Source organism: Oncorhynchus mykiss, chromosome 18 (assembly GCF_013265735.2).
Source record: "Oncorhynchus mykiss isolate Arlee chromosome 18, USDA_OmykA_1.1, whole genome shotgun sequence".
In the NCBI taxonomy this organism is placed as follows: domain Eukaryota; kingdom Metazoa; phylum Chordata; class Actinopteri; order Salmoniformes; family Salmonidae; genus Oncorhynchus; species Oncorhynchus mykiss.
This window is the reverse complement of record NC_048582.1, coordinates 20001403-20020549: the sequence shown is the minus strand read 5'-3', so window position 1 is coordinate 20020549 and position 19147 is coordinate 20001403. Positions and strand designations below refer to the sequence as shown.

The 19147-nt window shown below is 40.4% G+C and overlaps 1 protein-coding gene across 6 annotated transcripts in view; it reads right to left on the bottom strand.

Moving 5' to 3' along the window:
* The window catches only part of LOC110495777 (multidrug resistance-associated protein 4), a 56496-nt gene that overhangs the window by 28505 nt on the left and 8844 nt on the right, over positions 1–19147 (bottom strand). For 4 of the 6 annotated variants that reach the window (XM_021571201.2, XM_036952230.1, XM_021571200.2 and 1 more), the window contains 12 exons: positions 13239–13349; positions 12790–12910; positions 10354–10578; positions 10177–10266; positions 9529–9692; positions 8863–8988; positions 6393–6642; positions 6172–6279; positions 5961–6050; positions 4455–4646; positions 4240–4334; positions 4048–4134 (listed from right to left, as the gene is read on the bottom strand). In XM_021571201.2, the coding sequence (XP_021426876.2) occupies positions 4048–4134; positions 4240–4334; positions 4455–4646; positions 5961–6050; positions 6172–6279; positions 6393–6642; positions 8863–8988; positions 9529–9692; positions 10177–10266; positions 10354–10578; positions 12790–12910; positions 13239–13349 (1659 nt within the window). Of the gene's footprint in view, positions 1–4047; positions 4135–4239; positions 4335–4454; positions 4647–5960; positions 6051–6171; positions 6280–6392; positions 6643–7140; positions 7227–8862; positions 8989–9528; positions 9693–10176; positions 10267–10353; positions 10579–12789; positions 12911–13238; positions 13350–19147 lie in introns of all 6 variants that reach the window. The other 2 variants (XM_021571202.2, XM_036952232.1) reach the window with 2 other exon arrangements.

Here is a 19147-nt window from a genome sequence, read left to right as displayed (position 1 = left end):
GTAGGTATCCATCGCACATACAGTACATACACATACAAACAGTAGGCATTCTACGCACATACAGTACATAGACATACAAACAGTAGGCATTCTACGCACATACAGTACATACACATACAAACAGTAGGTATCCATCGCACATACAGTACATACACATACAAACAGTAGGCATTCTACGCACATACAGTACATACACATACAAACAGTAGGCATTCTACGCACATACAGTACATACACATACAAACAGTAGGCATTCTACGCACATACAGTACATAGACATACAAACAGTAGGTATTCTACGCACATACAGTACATACACATACAAACAGTAGGCATTCTACGCACATACAGTACATACACATACAAACAGTAGGTATCCATCGCACATACAGTACATACACATACAAACAGTAGGTATCCATCGCACATACAGTACATACACATACAAACAGTAGGTATCCATCGCACATACAGTACATACACATACAAACAGTAGGTATCCATCGCACATACAGTACATACACATACAAACAGTAGGCATTCTACGCACATACAGTACATAGACATACAAACAGTAGGTATCCATCGCACATACAGTACATACACATACAAACAGTAGGTATTCTACGCACATACAGTACATACACATACAAACAGTAGGCATTCTACGCACATACAGTACATACACATACAAACAGTAGGTATTCTACGCACATACAGTACATAGACATACAAACAGTAGGTATCCATCGCACATACAGTACATAGACATACAAACAGTAGGTATCCATCGCACATACAGTACATACACATACAAACAGTAGGTATTCTACGCACATACAGTACATACACATACAAACAGTAGGTATTCTACGCACATACAGTACATACACATACAAACAGTAGGTATTCTACGCACATACAGTACATAGACATACAAACAGTAGGTATCCATCGCACATACAGTACATAGACATACAAACAGTAGGTATCCATCGCACATACAGTACATACACATACAAACAGTAGGTATCCATCGCACATACAGTACATAGACATACAAACAGTAGGTATCCATCGCACATACAGTACATACACATACAAACAGTAGGCATTCTACGCACATACAGTACATAGACATACAAACAGTAGGTATCCATCGCACATACACATACAAACAGTATGCATTCTACGCACATACAGTACATACACATACAAACAGTAGGCATTCTACGCACATACAGTACATAGACATACAAACAGTAGGCATTCTACGCACATACAGTACATACACATACAAACAGTAGGCATTCTACGCACATACAGTACATACACATACAAACAGTAGGTATTCTACGCACATACACATACAAACAGTAGGTATCCATCGCACATACAGTACATACACATACAAACAGTAGGTATTCTACGCACATACAGTACATACACATACAAACAGTAGGTATTCTATGCACATACAGTACATACACATACAAACAGTAGGTATCCATCGCACATACAGTACATACACATACAAACAGTAGGTATTCTACGCACATACAGTACATACACATACAAACAGTAGGTATTCTACGCACATACAGTACATACACATACAAACAGTAGGTATTCTACGCACATACAGTACATACACATACAAACAGTAGGTATTCTACGCACATACAGTACATAGACATACAAACAGTAGGTATTCTACGCACATACAGTACATACACATACAAACAGTAGGTATTCTACGCACATACAGTACATAGACATACAAACAGTAGGCATTCTACGCACATACAGTACATAGACATACAAACAGTAGGTATTCTACGCACATACAGTACATACACATACAAACAGTAGGTATCCATCGCACATACAGTACATAGACATACAAACAGTAGGTATTCTACGCACATACAGTACATACACATACAAACAGTAGGCATTCTACGCACATACAGTACATAGACATACAAACAGTAGGTATTCTACGCACATACAGTACATAGACATACAAACAGTAGGCATTCTACGCACATACAGTACATACACATACAAACAGTAGGTATTCTACGCACATACAGTACATACACATACAAACAGTAGGTATTCTACGCACATACAGTACATAGACATACAAACAGTAGGTATCCATCGCACATACAGTACATAGACATACAAACAGTAGGTATCCATCGCACATACAGTACATACACATACAAACAGTAGGTATCCATCGCACATACAGTACATAGACATACAAACAGTAGGTATCCATCGCACATACAGTACATACACATACAAACAGTAGGCATTCTACGCACATACAGTACATAGACATACAAACAGTAGGTATCCATCGCACATACACATACAAACAGTATGCATTCTACGCACATACAGTACATACACATACAAACAGTAGGCATTCTACGCACATACAGTACATAGACATACAAACAGTAGGCATTCTACGCACATACAGTACATACACATACAAACAGTAGGCATTCTACGCACATACAGTACATACACATACAAACAGTAGGTATTCTACGCACATACACATACAAACAGTAGGTATCCATCGCACATACAGTACATACACATACAAACAGTAGGTATTCTACGCACATACAGTACATACACATACAAACAGTAGGTATTCTATGCACATACAGTACATACACATACAAACAGTAGGTATCCATCGCACATACAGTACATACACATACAAACAGTAGGTATTCTACGCACATACAGTACATACACATACAAACAGTAGGTATTCTACGCACATACAGTACATACACATACAAACAGTAGGTATTCTACGCACATACAGTACATACACATACAAACAGTAGGTATTCTACGCACATACAGTACATAGACATACAAACAGTAGGTATTCTACGCACATACAGTACATACACATACAAACAGTAGGTATTCTACGCACATACAGTACATAGACATACAAACAGTAGGCATTCTACGCACATACAGTACATAGACATACAAACAGTAGGTATTCTACGCACATACAGTACATACACATACAAACAGTAGGTATCCATCGCACATACAGTACATAGACATACAAACAGTAGGTATTCTACGCACATACAGTACATACACATACAAACAGTAGGCATTCTACGCACATACAGTACATAGACATACAAACAGTAGGTATTCTACGCACATACAGTACATAGACATACAAACAGTAGGCATTCTACGCACATACAGTACATACACATACAAACAGTAGGCATTCTACGCACATACAGTACATACACATACAAACAGTAGGCATTCTACGCACACTGTCCTACAACCCAGCCGACGAAGATTAGGGAGGTGGCAATATAGGGAGACCATGGGAAGTACTTCCCCCGTCCTTTCCCCAATCTCTCAGATGCCCCTAGCCAGGTCGGCACCAAATTCTACTCAGACAGTCTGTGTTTAAGATACTATAAAGACATATTGTACCGATATATTGTTTTACCCTAATTCTGCAACATGTTACATAATCTTCTGCCAGCCTAACAGTTTCTCCCCTCCCCGGGTGGAGACAGAATGTCCTGTAAGAAACACAGTGGTCCAGCTTGTCTGTCGATAGCTCCTCTTATCATTTGTTTCCCACTTGCACCCTGCTTACATACTAAAAAGTATTCTATTTCTTCTGACTAAAACTACACACATCAGACTATAGTTTAATGATTCTAATACATTTCAAACAATTATATGGTCTCAGGGTGGAATATTCTAATCATTCATTTAAACATATAAATTCCATCAGCATTAATCATGTGACCAAATATATACAGTAGGAAGAGGTCATCATTTCATAGTTGCACCATACCTCCCCAAACCATCTTGCTGCTCAATGTGTAAATGTATGTTTCTTTAACTGTTGTGTTTTATGTTGTAAATTGGTCTGAAACCTTGTGAGCTGCTATTTATTTATCTCAAATGGGACCAGTCTGGTAAAATAAAACTGTTTAGCTGAAACTGTGGTTCACTCACTGTTCAAACAGGTGTCTCCCGACCTCAGCATCCACAGCACTTAGAGGGTCGTCCAGCAGGTAGATGTCAGCATCCTGGTACACAGCCCTGAGACACAACAAGGCTTTCAGATCAAGACTGGAGGATATTCATCTATAGAATGTACCTCAACTCATATCTACACTCTGGTATGAAGTGGAGCAGTGGTCTTACCGGGCCAGGTTCACTCTAGCTTTCTGTCCCCCACTGAGGGTTGCTCCTCTGTCCCCTATCAATGTCAGGTCCCCGTCTGGCAGCAGCTCCATGTCCTAAACACAGAAGTGATAACAGAGACGACAGGGGTTAACAGTCATTGAACACAAAGCCCTTACAACCACTGCAACGCTCCTAGAATAAATACCATGAGAGCTCCATTCAGTGTGTCTTACCCTCTTGAGGGCGCAGGCTCTCAGGACCTTCTCATACTTCTGAGGATGGAGCTCTTTGCCAAACAAGATGTTGCTGCGGATGGTTCCAGGGAACACCCAGGGCTGCTGGGAGGCGTAGGTCAGCTGACCTTTGACCCTCAACACGCCCTTGTCGTGAGGCAGCTCCCCCAGAATGGCACTGAGCAGGGAGGACTGTGGGAGATGGGATGGTAAACATGTGCGCTGGCTGATGGCTTACTACATATTTTACCATACATACACGCACACACACACACTACATGACCAAAAGTATTCGGACACCTGCTCATTGAACATCTCATTCCAAATTCATGGGCATTCATGGGCCTTCTGGGAAGGCTTTCCATTAGATGTTGGAACATTGCTGCGGGGACTTGCTTCCATTCAGCCACAAGAGCATAAGTGCGGTCGGGCACTGATGTTGTGCGATTAGGCCTGGCTCACAGTTAGCGTTCCAATTCTTCCCAAAGGTGTTCGATGGGGTTGAGGTCAGGCCTCTGTACAGGCTTGTCAAGTTCTTTCACATCGATCTTGACAAACCATTTCTGTATGGACCTTGCTTTGTGCACGGGGGCATTGTCGTGCATTGACACTATGCATAGGAGCAGGTAGCGTTCTCATGGCATCCATCAAACCCAGATTCGTCTGTCGGACTGCCAGATGGTAAAGTGTGTTTCCACTGCTCCAGTCTAATGGTGGCGAGCTTTACTACATCACTCCAGCCAACACTTAGCATTGGGCATGGTGATCTTAGGCTTGTGTGCAGCTGCTCGGCCATGGAAACCCATTTCATGAAGCTCCCGAAGAACAGTTATTGTGCTGACATTGCTTCCAGAGACAGTTTGGAGCTCGGTAGTGAGTGTTGCAACTGAAGACAGATGATTTTTACACGCTACGAGCTTCAGCACTAGCCAATCCCGTTCTGTGAGCTTGTGTGGCCAACCACACACCCAATCGAGAATCTGTGGAAAGAACTGAAAACTGCTGTTCACAAATGCTCTCCATCCAACCTCACTGAGCTCGAGCTGTTTTGCAAGAAGGAATGGGAAAAAATGTCAGTCTCTCGATGTGCAAAACTGATAGAGACATACCCCAAGCGACTTACAGCTGTAATCGCAGCAAAAGGTGGCGCTACAAAGTATTAACTTAAGGGGGCTGAATAGTTTTGCACGCCCAATTTTTCATTTTTTGATTTGTTAAAAAAGTTTGAAATATCCAATAAATGTCGTTCCACTTCATGATTGTGTCCCACTTGTTGTTGATTCTTCACAAAAAAATACAGTTTTATATCTTGTTATCTTGTATCTTGTTATATCTATGTTTGAAGCCTGAAATGTGGCAAAAGGTCGCAAAGTTCAAGGGGGCCGAATACTTTCGCAAGGCACTGTACACCTGTCAGCACGGGTGTGGCTAAAATAGCTGAATTTGAAGGGGTGTTCACAAACGTATGTATATGTAGTGTAATATGTACTGTGCATGACCTCTGACCTTTCCAGACCCCACAGGTCCAATGACAGCAACGAGCTGCTCCGACTTCACTGTGAGTGACAGGTTCTGGAGAGATGGGGCGTCCAGACACTGGAGACAGAGAGAGGAAAGGGACATTTCATAGCAATACATGAAGCTATCACACAGGACAGGCTTCTTCTTGTTTTGTACATCAACATTTGGACATTCAACATTTGATCAGAATATTCACCTTGTCCCAGTAGCAAATTAAGTCCTTGATCTCAACAGAGGCGTCTTTCTTTTCCTCCAAGGTGAATCTTATGTTGGGTCTCTCAATCTCATCCAACAGAAGGAAATTCTGTGGGTCAACAGAGAGATGATGCAGCCAAACAAACCTTACTAAACCACAAGAACTCATTGCACCTAGGTGAGGCACAGCAGCCATTTTGTGCCAGATGATCTATAGAGTACCTTGATCCTGCGGATACTGATGATGGTCTCGAACACCTTCTCAATGGCCTGTGGGAAGAAGAGGGTCACTGTGATCTTGATGACACCATACAGAGACACTGCCACAAACACCCGGCTGGCTGAGATGGTGTTCCCCAGGAGGACGTAGACGGCGAAGGTGATGAAGACTATGATCTTACTGGCCGCAAAGAAGGAGACCATGTTGAGGCCTCGCAGGTAGGAGCTTGACATGATCTTGGAGATCTCTTCCCTGAGAGAAGAATGAAAGAGAGAGGGGGGGGGGGTCATAACATGGATCATTTAGCTATTTGATTTGGAATTTTAGGACCCTTGTAGGTGTATGCCTGTACAGTCTATTGATACTGACAGAATAAGAACAAGTCTTGATACTAATTACTAGTCTGCAGATAGGAATTCAGTATCATTGAACGCAAAGAACGAAAACCGCCAAAACATCCATTTTATAACGAATGTCACTTTGAACTATGTAAATATATACTCTAACTGCAGTAGCTACTTTACATGCTGATATTGTCTTTGGTATTATTGTGTGCTACAAAGCTAGCAAGCCAGCCAGCCAATAGAGAGATCATTGCATTGTGGATTTTGTAATCGACTTGAGCTGGGACCGATTTCCACAAAGATTTTCCATGTTTCTACCAACCTTATTATAACACCAAAATTAAACATTTGTTCACAAAAAATATTGTTCTCAGTGTTATTTAACACTATAAATTTAAGGAATTACTGTTTTTTGATGGATTTCCCTTTCAGTTGAACGTGTGTGTATGAAGAAGGGTCCACCAACCAAAGGACATCCAGCCAACAAGACAACTGTGAGAAGCATTGGAATGGCAGAATGTTCAAATTAGGTGAAATCCTGCCAAAAATGCCAAAGTTACATTACACAAAATGTATTAATTTGGTGGAATGACCCATATCCCCCTTTGAAAACAACAGTTGCAAACATGCAAAAGTTATTTTCAATACATCTAATTGTCCCAGAAGGGAAATTCACATTGAAAAAATATAGCCGCAAGCAGCCATGGTGGGGTTCAAGCACCATCGCTCCACAGTGCCACCATCAAGACAAAAGACTGGGACAGTACAAGGAATGAGAATGTTAAAGGGATTGGTCGCATCTAGCTGAGGGTCGTTGGTTAGTCATACCTTTTGTGTATCCAGCTAATAGAAATAAACATATACAGTTGAAGTCTGAAGTTTACATACATCGTAGCCAAATACATTTAAACTCAGTTTTTCACAATTACTTACATTTAATCCTAGCAAAAATCCCTGTCTTAGGTCAGTTAGGATCACCACTTTATTTTAAGAACCTGAAATGTCAGAATAATAGTAGAGTGATTGATTTATTTCAGCTTTTATTTCTTTCATCACATTCCCAATGGGTCAGAAGTTTACATACACATCAAATTGTTTAACTTGGGTGAAACGTTTTGGCTAGCCTTCCACAAGTTTCCCACAATAAGTTCCTCCTGACAGAGCTGGTGTAACTGAGCCAGGTTTGTAGGCCTCCTTGCTCACACACGCCTTTTCAGTTCTGCCCACACATTTTCTATAGGATTAACGTCAGGGCTTTGTGATGGTAAATCCAATACCTTGACTTTGCACCCCCGTGCTTCACAGTTGGGATGGTGTTCGTCGGCTTGCAAGCATCCACTTTTTTCCTCTAAACATAACGATGGTCATCATGGCCAAACAGTTCTATTTTTGTTTCATCACACCAGAGGACATTTCTCCAAAAAGTACGATCTTTGTCCCCATGTGCAGTTGCAAACCGTAGTCTGGCTTTTTTATGGCGGTTTTGGAGCAAATGGCTTCTTCCGTGCTGAGCGGCCTTTCAGGTTATGTCGATATAGGACTCATTTAACTGTGGATATTGAAGCTTTCGGAACTATTTCCTCCAGCATCTTCACAAGGTCCTTTGCTGTTGTTCTGGGATTGATTTGCACTTTTCGCAACACAGTACGTTCATCTCTAGGAGACAGAACGGGTCTCCTTCCTGAGCAGTATGACGGTTGAGGTCTTGGTTGATTTCTTTTGATTTTCCCATGATGTCAAGCAAAGAGGCACTGAGCTTGAAGGTAGGCCTTGAAATACATCCACAGGTACACCTCCAATTGACTCAAAATATGTCAATTAGCCTATCAGAAGCTTCTAAAGCCATGACATCATTTATGGAATTGTCCAAGCTGTTTAAAGGCACTGTAAACTTCTGACATACTGGAATTGTTATATAGTGAATTATGTAAAATATTCTGCCTGTAAACAATTGTTAGAAAAATGACTTGTGTCATGCACAAGATGTCCTAACCGACTTGCCAAAACTATAGTTTGTTAACAAGAAATTTGTGGAGTGGTTGAAAAACAAGTTTTAATGACTCCAACCTAAGTGTATGCAAACTTCCAACTTCAACTGTACAATTTATGTTACTACTGTAGTTTTTACCTTCGGACTTCATTGACCAGTGCTGAGAAGGGCTTTTCCCAGGCATACATTTTGATGATCCTGATTCCAGACACCACTTCATTCATGGTGCGTATTCTACTGTCTGTGAGGACAGCAGTTTTACTCCTGCAAGGAAAGGAGTTCCCTCAGTCAGTTCAGACATATCTCCTTGTGAACAAAAACTTCTGACGTTTCCAAGGTTTAACGAACTAACGGCAATGTTTCAATTGCATTTAATTAAGATAACTCTTTCCTAGAATCAGAGAAGTCTGCATTGCTTTAGGGTTTCATAACGCCTAATAAAAACTATTACTTCCACTACTTGTGTCCTTGATCGTGTGAACAGCTGCCAAAGCAAGAGTTCACGGTTCAATTGTCAGTCAATATGCCAGCCAACATTTGAAGCTAACTTTTCTTCACACGTGCTTAGAGTGTTCCAAGAGGTAAATTATTAGTCAAAACTAAAAAGTGGTTTAAAACAAGCACATCATTAACATATAGGTTGACCTATGGGTTACCATTTAACAGGAAGCCCTGACATAATCACTTTAGCATAGGAGCAACTCACTGAAAAACGTTGCCCCCTATAGATAAGGACAAGGTCAACTTTTCTCAAGAAGACCCCACTCTAAGTTCAAACCATGTCATGTAACGTATGTAATTCACCTGAGGGAGCCGAAGAGTTTTCCAAACATGGTCTGTAGTGGCATGAGGAACAAAAGGACAGCCACGCCTGCCAGGCACGACGGGCCAATCTCATACCACAGGAGGCTGATAACCACCACAGCCTGCAGAGGTGCTATCCAGAGGTAGTGCAGATTGGTGGTCACCTGCAAAGACCAGTGATCCTTGGTTAATGTAGCTGTTAATGTTTCTAAGTAGTTGCATTTAGCACAACATAGATGATATGATCCTTCGAGCTGGATTCATGACCTAATACAGAGGCCATACCACTGAAGAAGCTGCATGGGCTCCCCATGTTATATACATTTATATTCTTTCAGTCTGCTTTGAGTTTAGCGTCGGACTATTGTAAACATTTGTGCTAAGCAACCATCTGCATTTTCCATTCATCCATGACTTTGTTCTCTCTGTGGATTTAACATATGTACTTTAGTTGCCAGGAAAGGATGACAGACGGCTCGAAGACATTCCAGATATTGGTGCATTCCATTCCTGTACATTTGACAAATGGTCAATTGTTATATAAGCTAGAGCCATAACTCTTCAGAAACCTATGGAATGAAGGGTGATGATGTGCTCAACCATTTCATCCAAAGTAACCGCATGTCTTCATGCACTTCCTGCTTTTACCTCATCAAACCTGTTGACATCGTTGGATAGCAGGTTCACTATTTGGCCTGTGGTTGTTCTTCCCATCGCTGCACTGCTGAGACACAGGGCCTATGGGGGAATTAAATTTACTAGTAAATTGTTCTTGAAGATTTTAATTTGTAAAATGCTGTATGCAAGTATGCAGCGTAGAATGACCTTATTGTAGATCATGTGACACATGGCCACTCGTATCTTCATGCCGGTCCTCAGGACGTGGTAGTAATAATGAATTTGGAGAACAGTCAGCGCAACAGTGGACAGAGAGATACCAGCAGCGTAGCCAAAGGCCTCATACAGCGCATCCATATTATCAGGATCATACTTCTCAAAGTACTGGATCAGCTTTCCCAAGAACACTGGCTGGATCACCTTAACCACCTCCTATCGGGGGATTAAGAGAGGTAGAGCGATTTCAACCTGAACTCAAATCCACTTATTTACACTGTAAAAGCTGACATACAGTGGGGCAAAAAAGTATTTAGTCAGCCACCAATTGTGCAAGTTCTCCCACTTAAAAAGATGAGAGAGGACTGTAATTTTCATCATAGGTACACTTCAACTATGACAGACAAAATGAGAAAAAGAATCCAGAAAATCACATTGTAGGATTTTTAATGAACTTATTTGCAAATTATGGTGGAAAAAAGTATTTGGTCACCTACAAACAAGCAAGATTTCTGGCTCTCACAGACCTGTAACTTCTTTAAGAGGCTCCTCTGTTCTCCACTCGTTACCTGTATTAATGGTACCTGTTTGAACTTGTTATCAGTATAAAAGACACCTGTCCACAACCTCAAACAGTCACACTCCAAACTCCACTATGGCCAAGACCAAATAGCTGTCAAAGGACACCAGAAACAAAATTGTAGACTTGCATCAGGCTGGGAAGACAGAATCTGCAATAGATAAGCAGCTTGGTTTGAAGAAGAAGATTGGGAGAATGTCATATGGTCAGATGAAACCCAAATATAACTTTTTGGTAAAAACTCAACTCGTCGTGTTTGGAGGACAAAGAATGCTGAGTTGCACCCAAAGAACACCATACCTACTGTGAAGCATGGGGGTGTAAATCATGCTTTGGGGCTGTTTTTCTGCAAAGGGACTAGGATGACTGATCCGTGTAAAGTAAAGAATGAATGGGACCATGTATCGTGAGATTTTGAGTGAAAACCTCCTTCCATCAGCAAGGGCATTGAAGATGAAACGTGGCTGGGTCTTTCAGCATGACAATGATCCCAAACACACCGCCCGGGCAACGAAGGAGTGGATTCGTAAGAAGCATTTCAAGGTCCTGGAGTGGCCTAGCCAGTCTTCAGATCTTAACCCCATAGAAAATCTTTGGAGGGAGTTGAAACTCCATGTTGCCCAGCAACAGCCCCAAAACATCACTGCTCTAGAGGAGATCTGCATGGAGGAATGGGCCAAAATACCAGCAACAGTGTGTGTGAAAACCTTTGTGAAGACTTACAGAAAACATTTGACCTCTGTCATTGCCAACAAAGGGTATTTAACAAAGTATTGAGATAAACTTTTGTTATTGACCAAATACTTATTTTCCACCATAATTTGCAAATAAATTCATTAAAAAAACCTACATTGTGATTTTCTGGATTTTTTTTCTCATTTTGTCTGTCATAGTTGAAGTGTAACTATGATGAAAATTACAGGCCTCTCTCATCTTTTTAAGTGGGAGAACTTGCACAATTGGTGGCTGACTAAACACTTTTTTGCCCCACTGTATATGGATATACTGATGACCATCGTTATGTTTAGAGGAAAAAGGGGGAAGCTTGCAAGCTGAAGATCACCTTCCCAACCGTGAAGCACGGGGGTGGCAGCATCGTGTTGTGGGGGTGCTTTGCTGCAGGAGGGACTGGTGCACTTCACAAAATAGATGGCGTCATGAGGTAGGAAAATTATGTGGATATATTGAAGGAATATCTCAAGACATCAGTCAGGAAGTTAAAGCTTAGTCGCAGATGGGTCTTCCAAATGGACAATGACCCCAAGCATACTTCCAAAGTTGTGGCAAAATAGCTTAAGGACAACAAAGTCAAGGTATTGGAGTGGCCATCACAAAGCCCTGACCTCAATCCTATAGAAGATTTGTGGGCAAAACTGAAAAAGCATGTGCGAGCAAGGAGGCCTACAAACCTGACTCAGTTACACCAGCTCTCAGGAGGAATGGGCCAAAATTCACCCAACTTATTGTGGGAAGGTTGTGGAAGGCTACCCAAAACGTTTCACCCAAGTTAAACAATTTAAAGGCAATTCTACCAAATACTAATTGAGTGTATGTAAACTTCTGACCCACTGGGAATGTGATGAAATAAATAAAAGCTGAAATAAAGAATTCTCTCAACTATTATTCTGACATTTCACATTCTTAAAATAAAGTGGTGATCTAACTGACCTAAGACAGGGAATTTTTACTAGGATTAAAGGTCAGGAACTGTGAAACTGAGTTTAAATGTATTTGGCTAAGGTGTATTGAAACTTCCCACTTCAACCTTATAACCCACTCACCACGTACTGTAGGTACATAGGTCAAATGTTATTTTCAAGAACAGGAAAACATATATTTCTACATACTACGGTGAAACTAAAGATCCCCAGCACTGCGTAGGGTTTCCCATAGCACTTCACGATGGCTTTGGTGAGTTTGGGCATCCGCAGTTCCTTGGCAGCCATTCGAACCTCCTTATCCCAATATCTGTAAAGATTAGCACATTGTTAGATTATGATCAGAAAACAGAACACAGGCCATTAATATTTTCATAATCTCTATTTCGGGCTATTTGGAGCATAAATACACATGGTGCTAAATTCAGTGTTTAACATGAAACTTCAAATGGAGCCAGGGAAGGTAATCTCTCAATGCTCAGAAAACCAAACAAAAAAATACCATAAGGGATGTAAACAATGAAGAGGGAAAGGGCTAGGCTAGAAGGAAAGGGCTAGGCTAGGGGATAGGGCAATGTCCTAGGGGATAGGGCTAGGTCCTAGGGAGCAAAATAGAGCTGGGCCACAGTATGTCATACCTCTGTAGTTCCTCTCCCAGGCCCTGAGAAGCATCATCGGGAAGCACTTGGTACATGTCATCTTCCTCTAGCCTCCGCTTATTTCCAATACTGAATAAAGGGGTTACCCAACTGATAGAGAAGAAAAAGGAGGGGAGAGAGAGACAGAGCAGGTTAATTAACCAATGAATCAATTAACCAATGCATTAATTAACCAATGTATTAATTAGCCAGTGCAATAAGAAATGAACTAATGCAATAATTAACCAATGTATTAATTAGCCAGTGCAATAAGAAATGAACTAATGCAATAATTAACCAATGCAGATTGAGGAAAGAGAACTCACAAAATAGGAAGTGGATGTGTATGAGCAACATTTCATCCATGAACCCCAACGTCAAAATGCACTGTACTAAATGTTCTGCTTTATGTTTTTTATTTTTTATTAGGATATACATGTAGTAGAAGGGCCTGGTTTTTGGAAGAATTCAACTGGCCTTGTTTGTTGGCACTGCCCTACGACAACTTGGTTGAAGAGTAACAAATTAAATGTACCTTAAATAAGTAGCTTTATCTTTTTACGAATGACTGCTTCAGGGTTTAAGTGTTAACCAATAGCTCATTTGTTTTAGTTGTGTCTGCCAACTTTACGTGACCTCAGCCACTCTCTCTCAGCAGTGTCACTGATATAGGAATTAGTATGGAACAAAGAATATTCTATTACAGGTGGTAACTGTTGCGTGATCAATATGCATGCAAGAACAATGTTTTTACATCTAAATGCAAGGAGCACTGTGAACTTTACCCCTTTCTCAGTACCACAAACGACGCCGGCACAATTGTATAAATGTCGACAGAACACATTTAGTTCGACATGGTGGGATCCATCTGTTGGTAAAATGTATTTATGGTGATATGTTGTGTGGTCCTCCCACTACGACTCAGGAAAGCATGCAGTTTATTAAGCTACAGATTAAATCAATTATGATGAACTTCACAGGGTGCTGAATTTGCAAGGTGATGAGTTTGATGCTCCTTTCCAATAAATATTGAGGGTCTTATTCTGGTGACATGAATGAAGCTTGGCTGCCGTTTGACAAATAATTTCGCTGTTATCCATAATAATCTCCTAATGTAGACAGCCGACCCACACTGCATCTGTGAGCTTTGTTAATAAAGCAGGGTTTCCCAAACTCGGTCCTGGAGTCCCCCCTGGGTGCACATTTAGTTTTTCCCCCTGCCATTACACAGCTGATTCAAATAACCAACTCATCATCAAGCTTTGAATATTTTAAATCTGCTGTGTAGTGATAGGGAAAAACCAAAATGTGCACCCATGTACTGAATTCCCATTCATTATATGGGAATTTAATGGCAAAAGGCAGATTATTTTTATATTCACATGGAAATCTGTCACTAATTGGATGGAAACCTAACTACTGTTACCTTGTTTTTCAGTTTTCAGCTTGAAAGAGCATGAACAGTGTGGAATGGCACATTCAGATCGGGATGTGTCAAATCACAAATCTTCATTGTGCTCAAAACAACCAGTTCATCATACTGTGCATCAACACTGTGCAACATTCTCTCTGAACTCTAGTACGGCTCATGGGATAGAAGGTTAACTTTTTTGACTGACCTGTGATCAGTTTGCTTGCTTTGCTCTACTGATTTTGTGGTGTTTTCTAACCCTGGAAAACACTGAATGGATAATCAGGCAGCATTGTCTGGGGTCTGTGGTCAGCCACACCACTTCCACTGAAGGATGGGGCTGGAGAAATGGAACTTCTCTCAAATGTAATAGATGCTTTACATTGATTGTTTACAAGACTCAAAAGACAATAGAAATATAAACAAGAGTAATACAAGTACAACCATATTTTGGGTTTTGATACTTGAAATGAGCATGTAACAGCAGAGAATATCCAGATAGTGGTATTTTTAAAAGAGACCACTGACACTTAAAGGAAAATTCCACCCCAAAACTATATTTTAGTATTTGTTTTATTAACCTATTGTTGATATGGTAAGTGTACCTAATAAACCCACCAAAATCTAAGTTTAGACATTTCTAAACACATACTGCACACATATTTTTTTTAGAGAGATCAAATAACAAATAAAGTGGAGATTAATCTTTGATCAAGTCTTTTGTCTTTACTTAACATTTTTTAACAAGAGACACAAATATTTGATAAAATATGTGAAAAGTCCAGACTGGGCTTAATGGGTACTGAATGTACCCTTTCAGCCCATGTGTGTTCCAAAAAAAGCCCACCTCTAATATAATTCATCTCCAAATGTTCAAAATGTACAAGCTGACATTTCTTATGTAAAATGTGATTATATGAATTTACCCTAAAGTTATTCAAATAAACTGATCATTACCATGTCATTACATTTTGGGATGGCAGGTAGCCTAGTGGTTAAAGGTTGGTGGATCGAATCCCCGAGCTGACAAGGTAAAAATCTGTCGTTCTGCCCCTGAACAAGGCAGTTAAACCCACTGTTCCTAGGCCGTCAATGTAAATAACAATTTGTTCATAACTGACTTGCCTAATTTAAAAAAATTAACGTAGCACTCATAACAGGGGGATGTCCAATTGTATGCACAGATAATGTACACTTAGGCTTTAGTTCTAACCAGTGGTTAGAACAAAACCCTGATTCAACTAATCAAAGACTTCAATCAAGACTTGATTAGTTGAATCAGGTGTGATTTTGTTTGGATAGAACAAAACCCTACCACACTGGCCCTCGGTGGATAAGAAACCATGCAGACACACACCACCTTCACACCACCTTCAATTAATTATCTGAAAGCTGATTCACATTTGGGGCAGCAGGTAGCCTAGTGGTTAGAGCATTGGAATAGTAACCGAAAGGTTGCAAGATCGAATCCCCGAGCTGACCAGGTAAAAATCTGTTCCTCTGCCCTTGAACAAGGCAGTTATCCATCCAAGAATTTGTTCTTAACTGACTTGCCTAGTTAAATAAAGATAAAATATTTGCTGTACTGCTATTCTTGTTAATTAGTTGAACTGGCCTATCTGAAGAGAGTTGAACCATAAACATTTACATTCTGCATAGAGGGAGTGCTTTTAGTGCTACACTACCCTTTAAGTCCAACTTAAAAAGTATTCGGAAAGTATTCAGACCACTTTACTTTTTCCATATTTTGTTACACATTGTTCTAAAATTGATGAATCCCCCCTCCATCTCCTCAATCTACACACAATCATGGCATAACAAAGGGGTTGAATACTTATTTACTCAAGACATTTCAGCTTTTCATTTGAATTAATTTGTAAACTTTCTGAAACCATACATCCCACTTCGATATTATGGAGTATTGTGTGCAGGCCAGTGACACAAAATCTCAATTTAATACATTTTGTATTCAGGCTGTAACACAACAAAATGTGGAAAAAGTAATGGATTGTGAATACTTTCTGAAGGCACTTCAGCTTGCTTGCTTCAACAGAGATTAGGCTTTTGGAATACGCTTGACATCGGCAAGTCCTCGTACTGGTAAAGTTGTCAGTCAGACTTCTGTCATCACCACTTTGGATGGCAAGTAAATCAAACAAAATTTGGACACAAGCTAACTTTCAGGGTATGAACTAGATGGCTAACTAGACATATTGACATATTTTATTAGTTTGCTAGATCTGACATGGTCAGGGCCAGCTCTAGCTTTCTGGGGGCCCTAAGCAAGATTTGGTTCCCCCCCCTCCAACCCCACACCTTGCAGCAAAACGTTTTAGTTGCCCCCTTCTTGACTGTATAGAGAGAAATTTAAGTTTGAAAATGTAATTTCCTGCAATTCTACACATGAATCAGTGTAGCCTATTATGTATGTCAGCAGAAATCATGATTAAACACTCTTAAAAACAATGTGTCACGACGTGGCCCTTTTGGGTGTACATCGTGGCTCCCCCCTCTCTCACATAAGAAATAACAAATACATTCTCCTTGCCAAAAGGGAGTGGGAGTGGTCCTTGGACACTTAAGGGACAGTCATGTGGAGTGTGTTTCATGTGGTGATCTCAAGAAGGACAGAAAACACACATGACTGTGTCTTTGGTTGTGTACACTTCTCCATTATAGGGTTTACATCTAAATGTTGTGAAACGTATATGATTACATATGAAACTATTTGTGAAAAGATGAAATGTGATGTTAGCCCTCTAAATGAGTGTGGGTTTTTAAAATAAAGTTGAACTAGTCAGTGGACACGTCCCCGTGAGTACAGACATTTACTTCGGCGTCATAGAACGGCCCTTTCTTCCACAGAGTATAAAACCACTTGACAAAATGTACATTAGATCAGAAAACATGAAGCGGTAGCTACATGTTGAAATGATTGGCAACTGTGCCAAAGAGACCCACGGTAAGCCGGACGTCTCGAACAGTTAAGACTAGAAAACATGGAGCTGACGCTACATGCTGAAACGGTTAAGAACTACAACTCTGCCAAAGGACAAGACAGGGAACATGGAGATCATTCCCACCTTGAAATGGCTAAGAAATCTACAAACTAAAGAACAATTACTCAGACTGTAGCTGTTTAAATACTTTAGTCTGGTAAACACATTCGTTCTAAGATCATTTCTGAATGGTACTCTGAAGTATCCATTCTAACAACGTATGACTTTGATCTCAGGTGGACAAACCAGAGGCGCCATGTCGACTGACTATCCAGCAGATGGACCAGAAAATCGCAGAGAGGGACAGCAAAGGTAGACACTCGTAATTATGTAAATTGCTATTTCTTTTCGAATGAGCGGGTGTTCATGTTCAAAGTATTAGCAATTTCTAGGTATGTTGTGAATCCACTCTGTGTTTCCTTCTTGAACTGCCCCACCCCTTTGTCTACCAAGCCATCATATCGGTTGTCCGCTAGGGACTTTCTTTGTATCATGTAGTAACCAATATATCACCTATTGTGTGTGTGTTTATGTAATTCTGTGATTAATTAAGTTAGTAAATAAATAATTAAGCCAATTTGTATATCGCTGATTCATGATTCTATGCTAGGATTCGTGCAGATATCCAAGGGTTTGCGACATTTAGTAATGAGACTGATGAGGTAAAATTAATTAACAAGAGACTTTTGATAAGATGTGAAGATATCTGAAGAGTTATATTAGGGAAATGAATACACTATTAACATTTGTCCGTGGTGCCCCAAATTCCTAGTTAATTAAAGTGACTTGATTAGTTTAATCACGTAATTAAATTACAGAGAATTGATTTGATAATATACAGTCTTCACATTTAATGATAGTCAAAGACACGACTTGGCCTTCCGCATGGTAATCATTGACTTGTGCTGACCTTGCTTCCAGAGGCAGTTTGAACGTTACGCACTTCAGCACTCAGTGGTTTTGTTCTGAGAGCTTGTGTGGCCTACCACATTGACGAACTGACTTGTTGGAAAGGTGGCATCCTATGACGGTGCCACTTTGAAAGTCACTGAGCTCTCCAATGTTTGTCTATGGAGACAGCATGGCTGTGTGCTTGATTATATATACCTGTCAGCAACGGGTGTGGCTGAAATAGCCAAATCCACTCATTTGGAGGGGTGTCTACATACTTTTGCATATATGATGGTTTGGGTTAACTAAACTAGCAGGTGTTTGTTTGATTACCAAGGCAACTACTATGGCTATCTACTTAAGTGGATGTTGAACACATTTCGACCTGCAACTGAACATATTTCTAGTGGCAAATGTGTTAAATTATAGCAATGGTATAGAAGTTTAATTTATTAGGACCCCCATTAGCTACTGCACATGCCACAGCTACTCTTCCTGGGATCCACATAAAATGTACAAATGGCATGACAAAGTACAGAACAGTAATAGACAAGAACACCATAAGATATTAAATATCTAAACTAAATAAGTTATATAGGAAAGACACC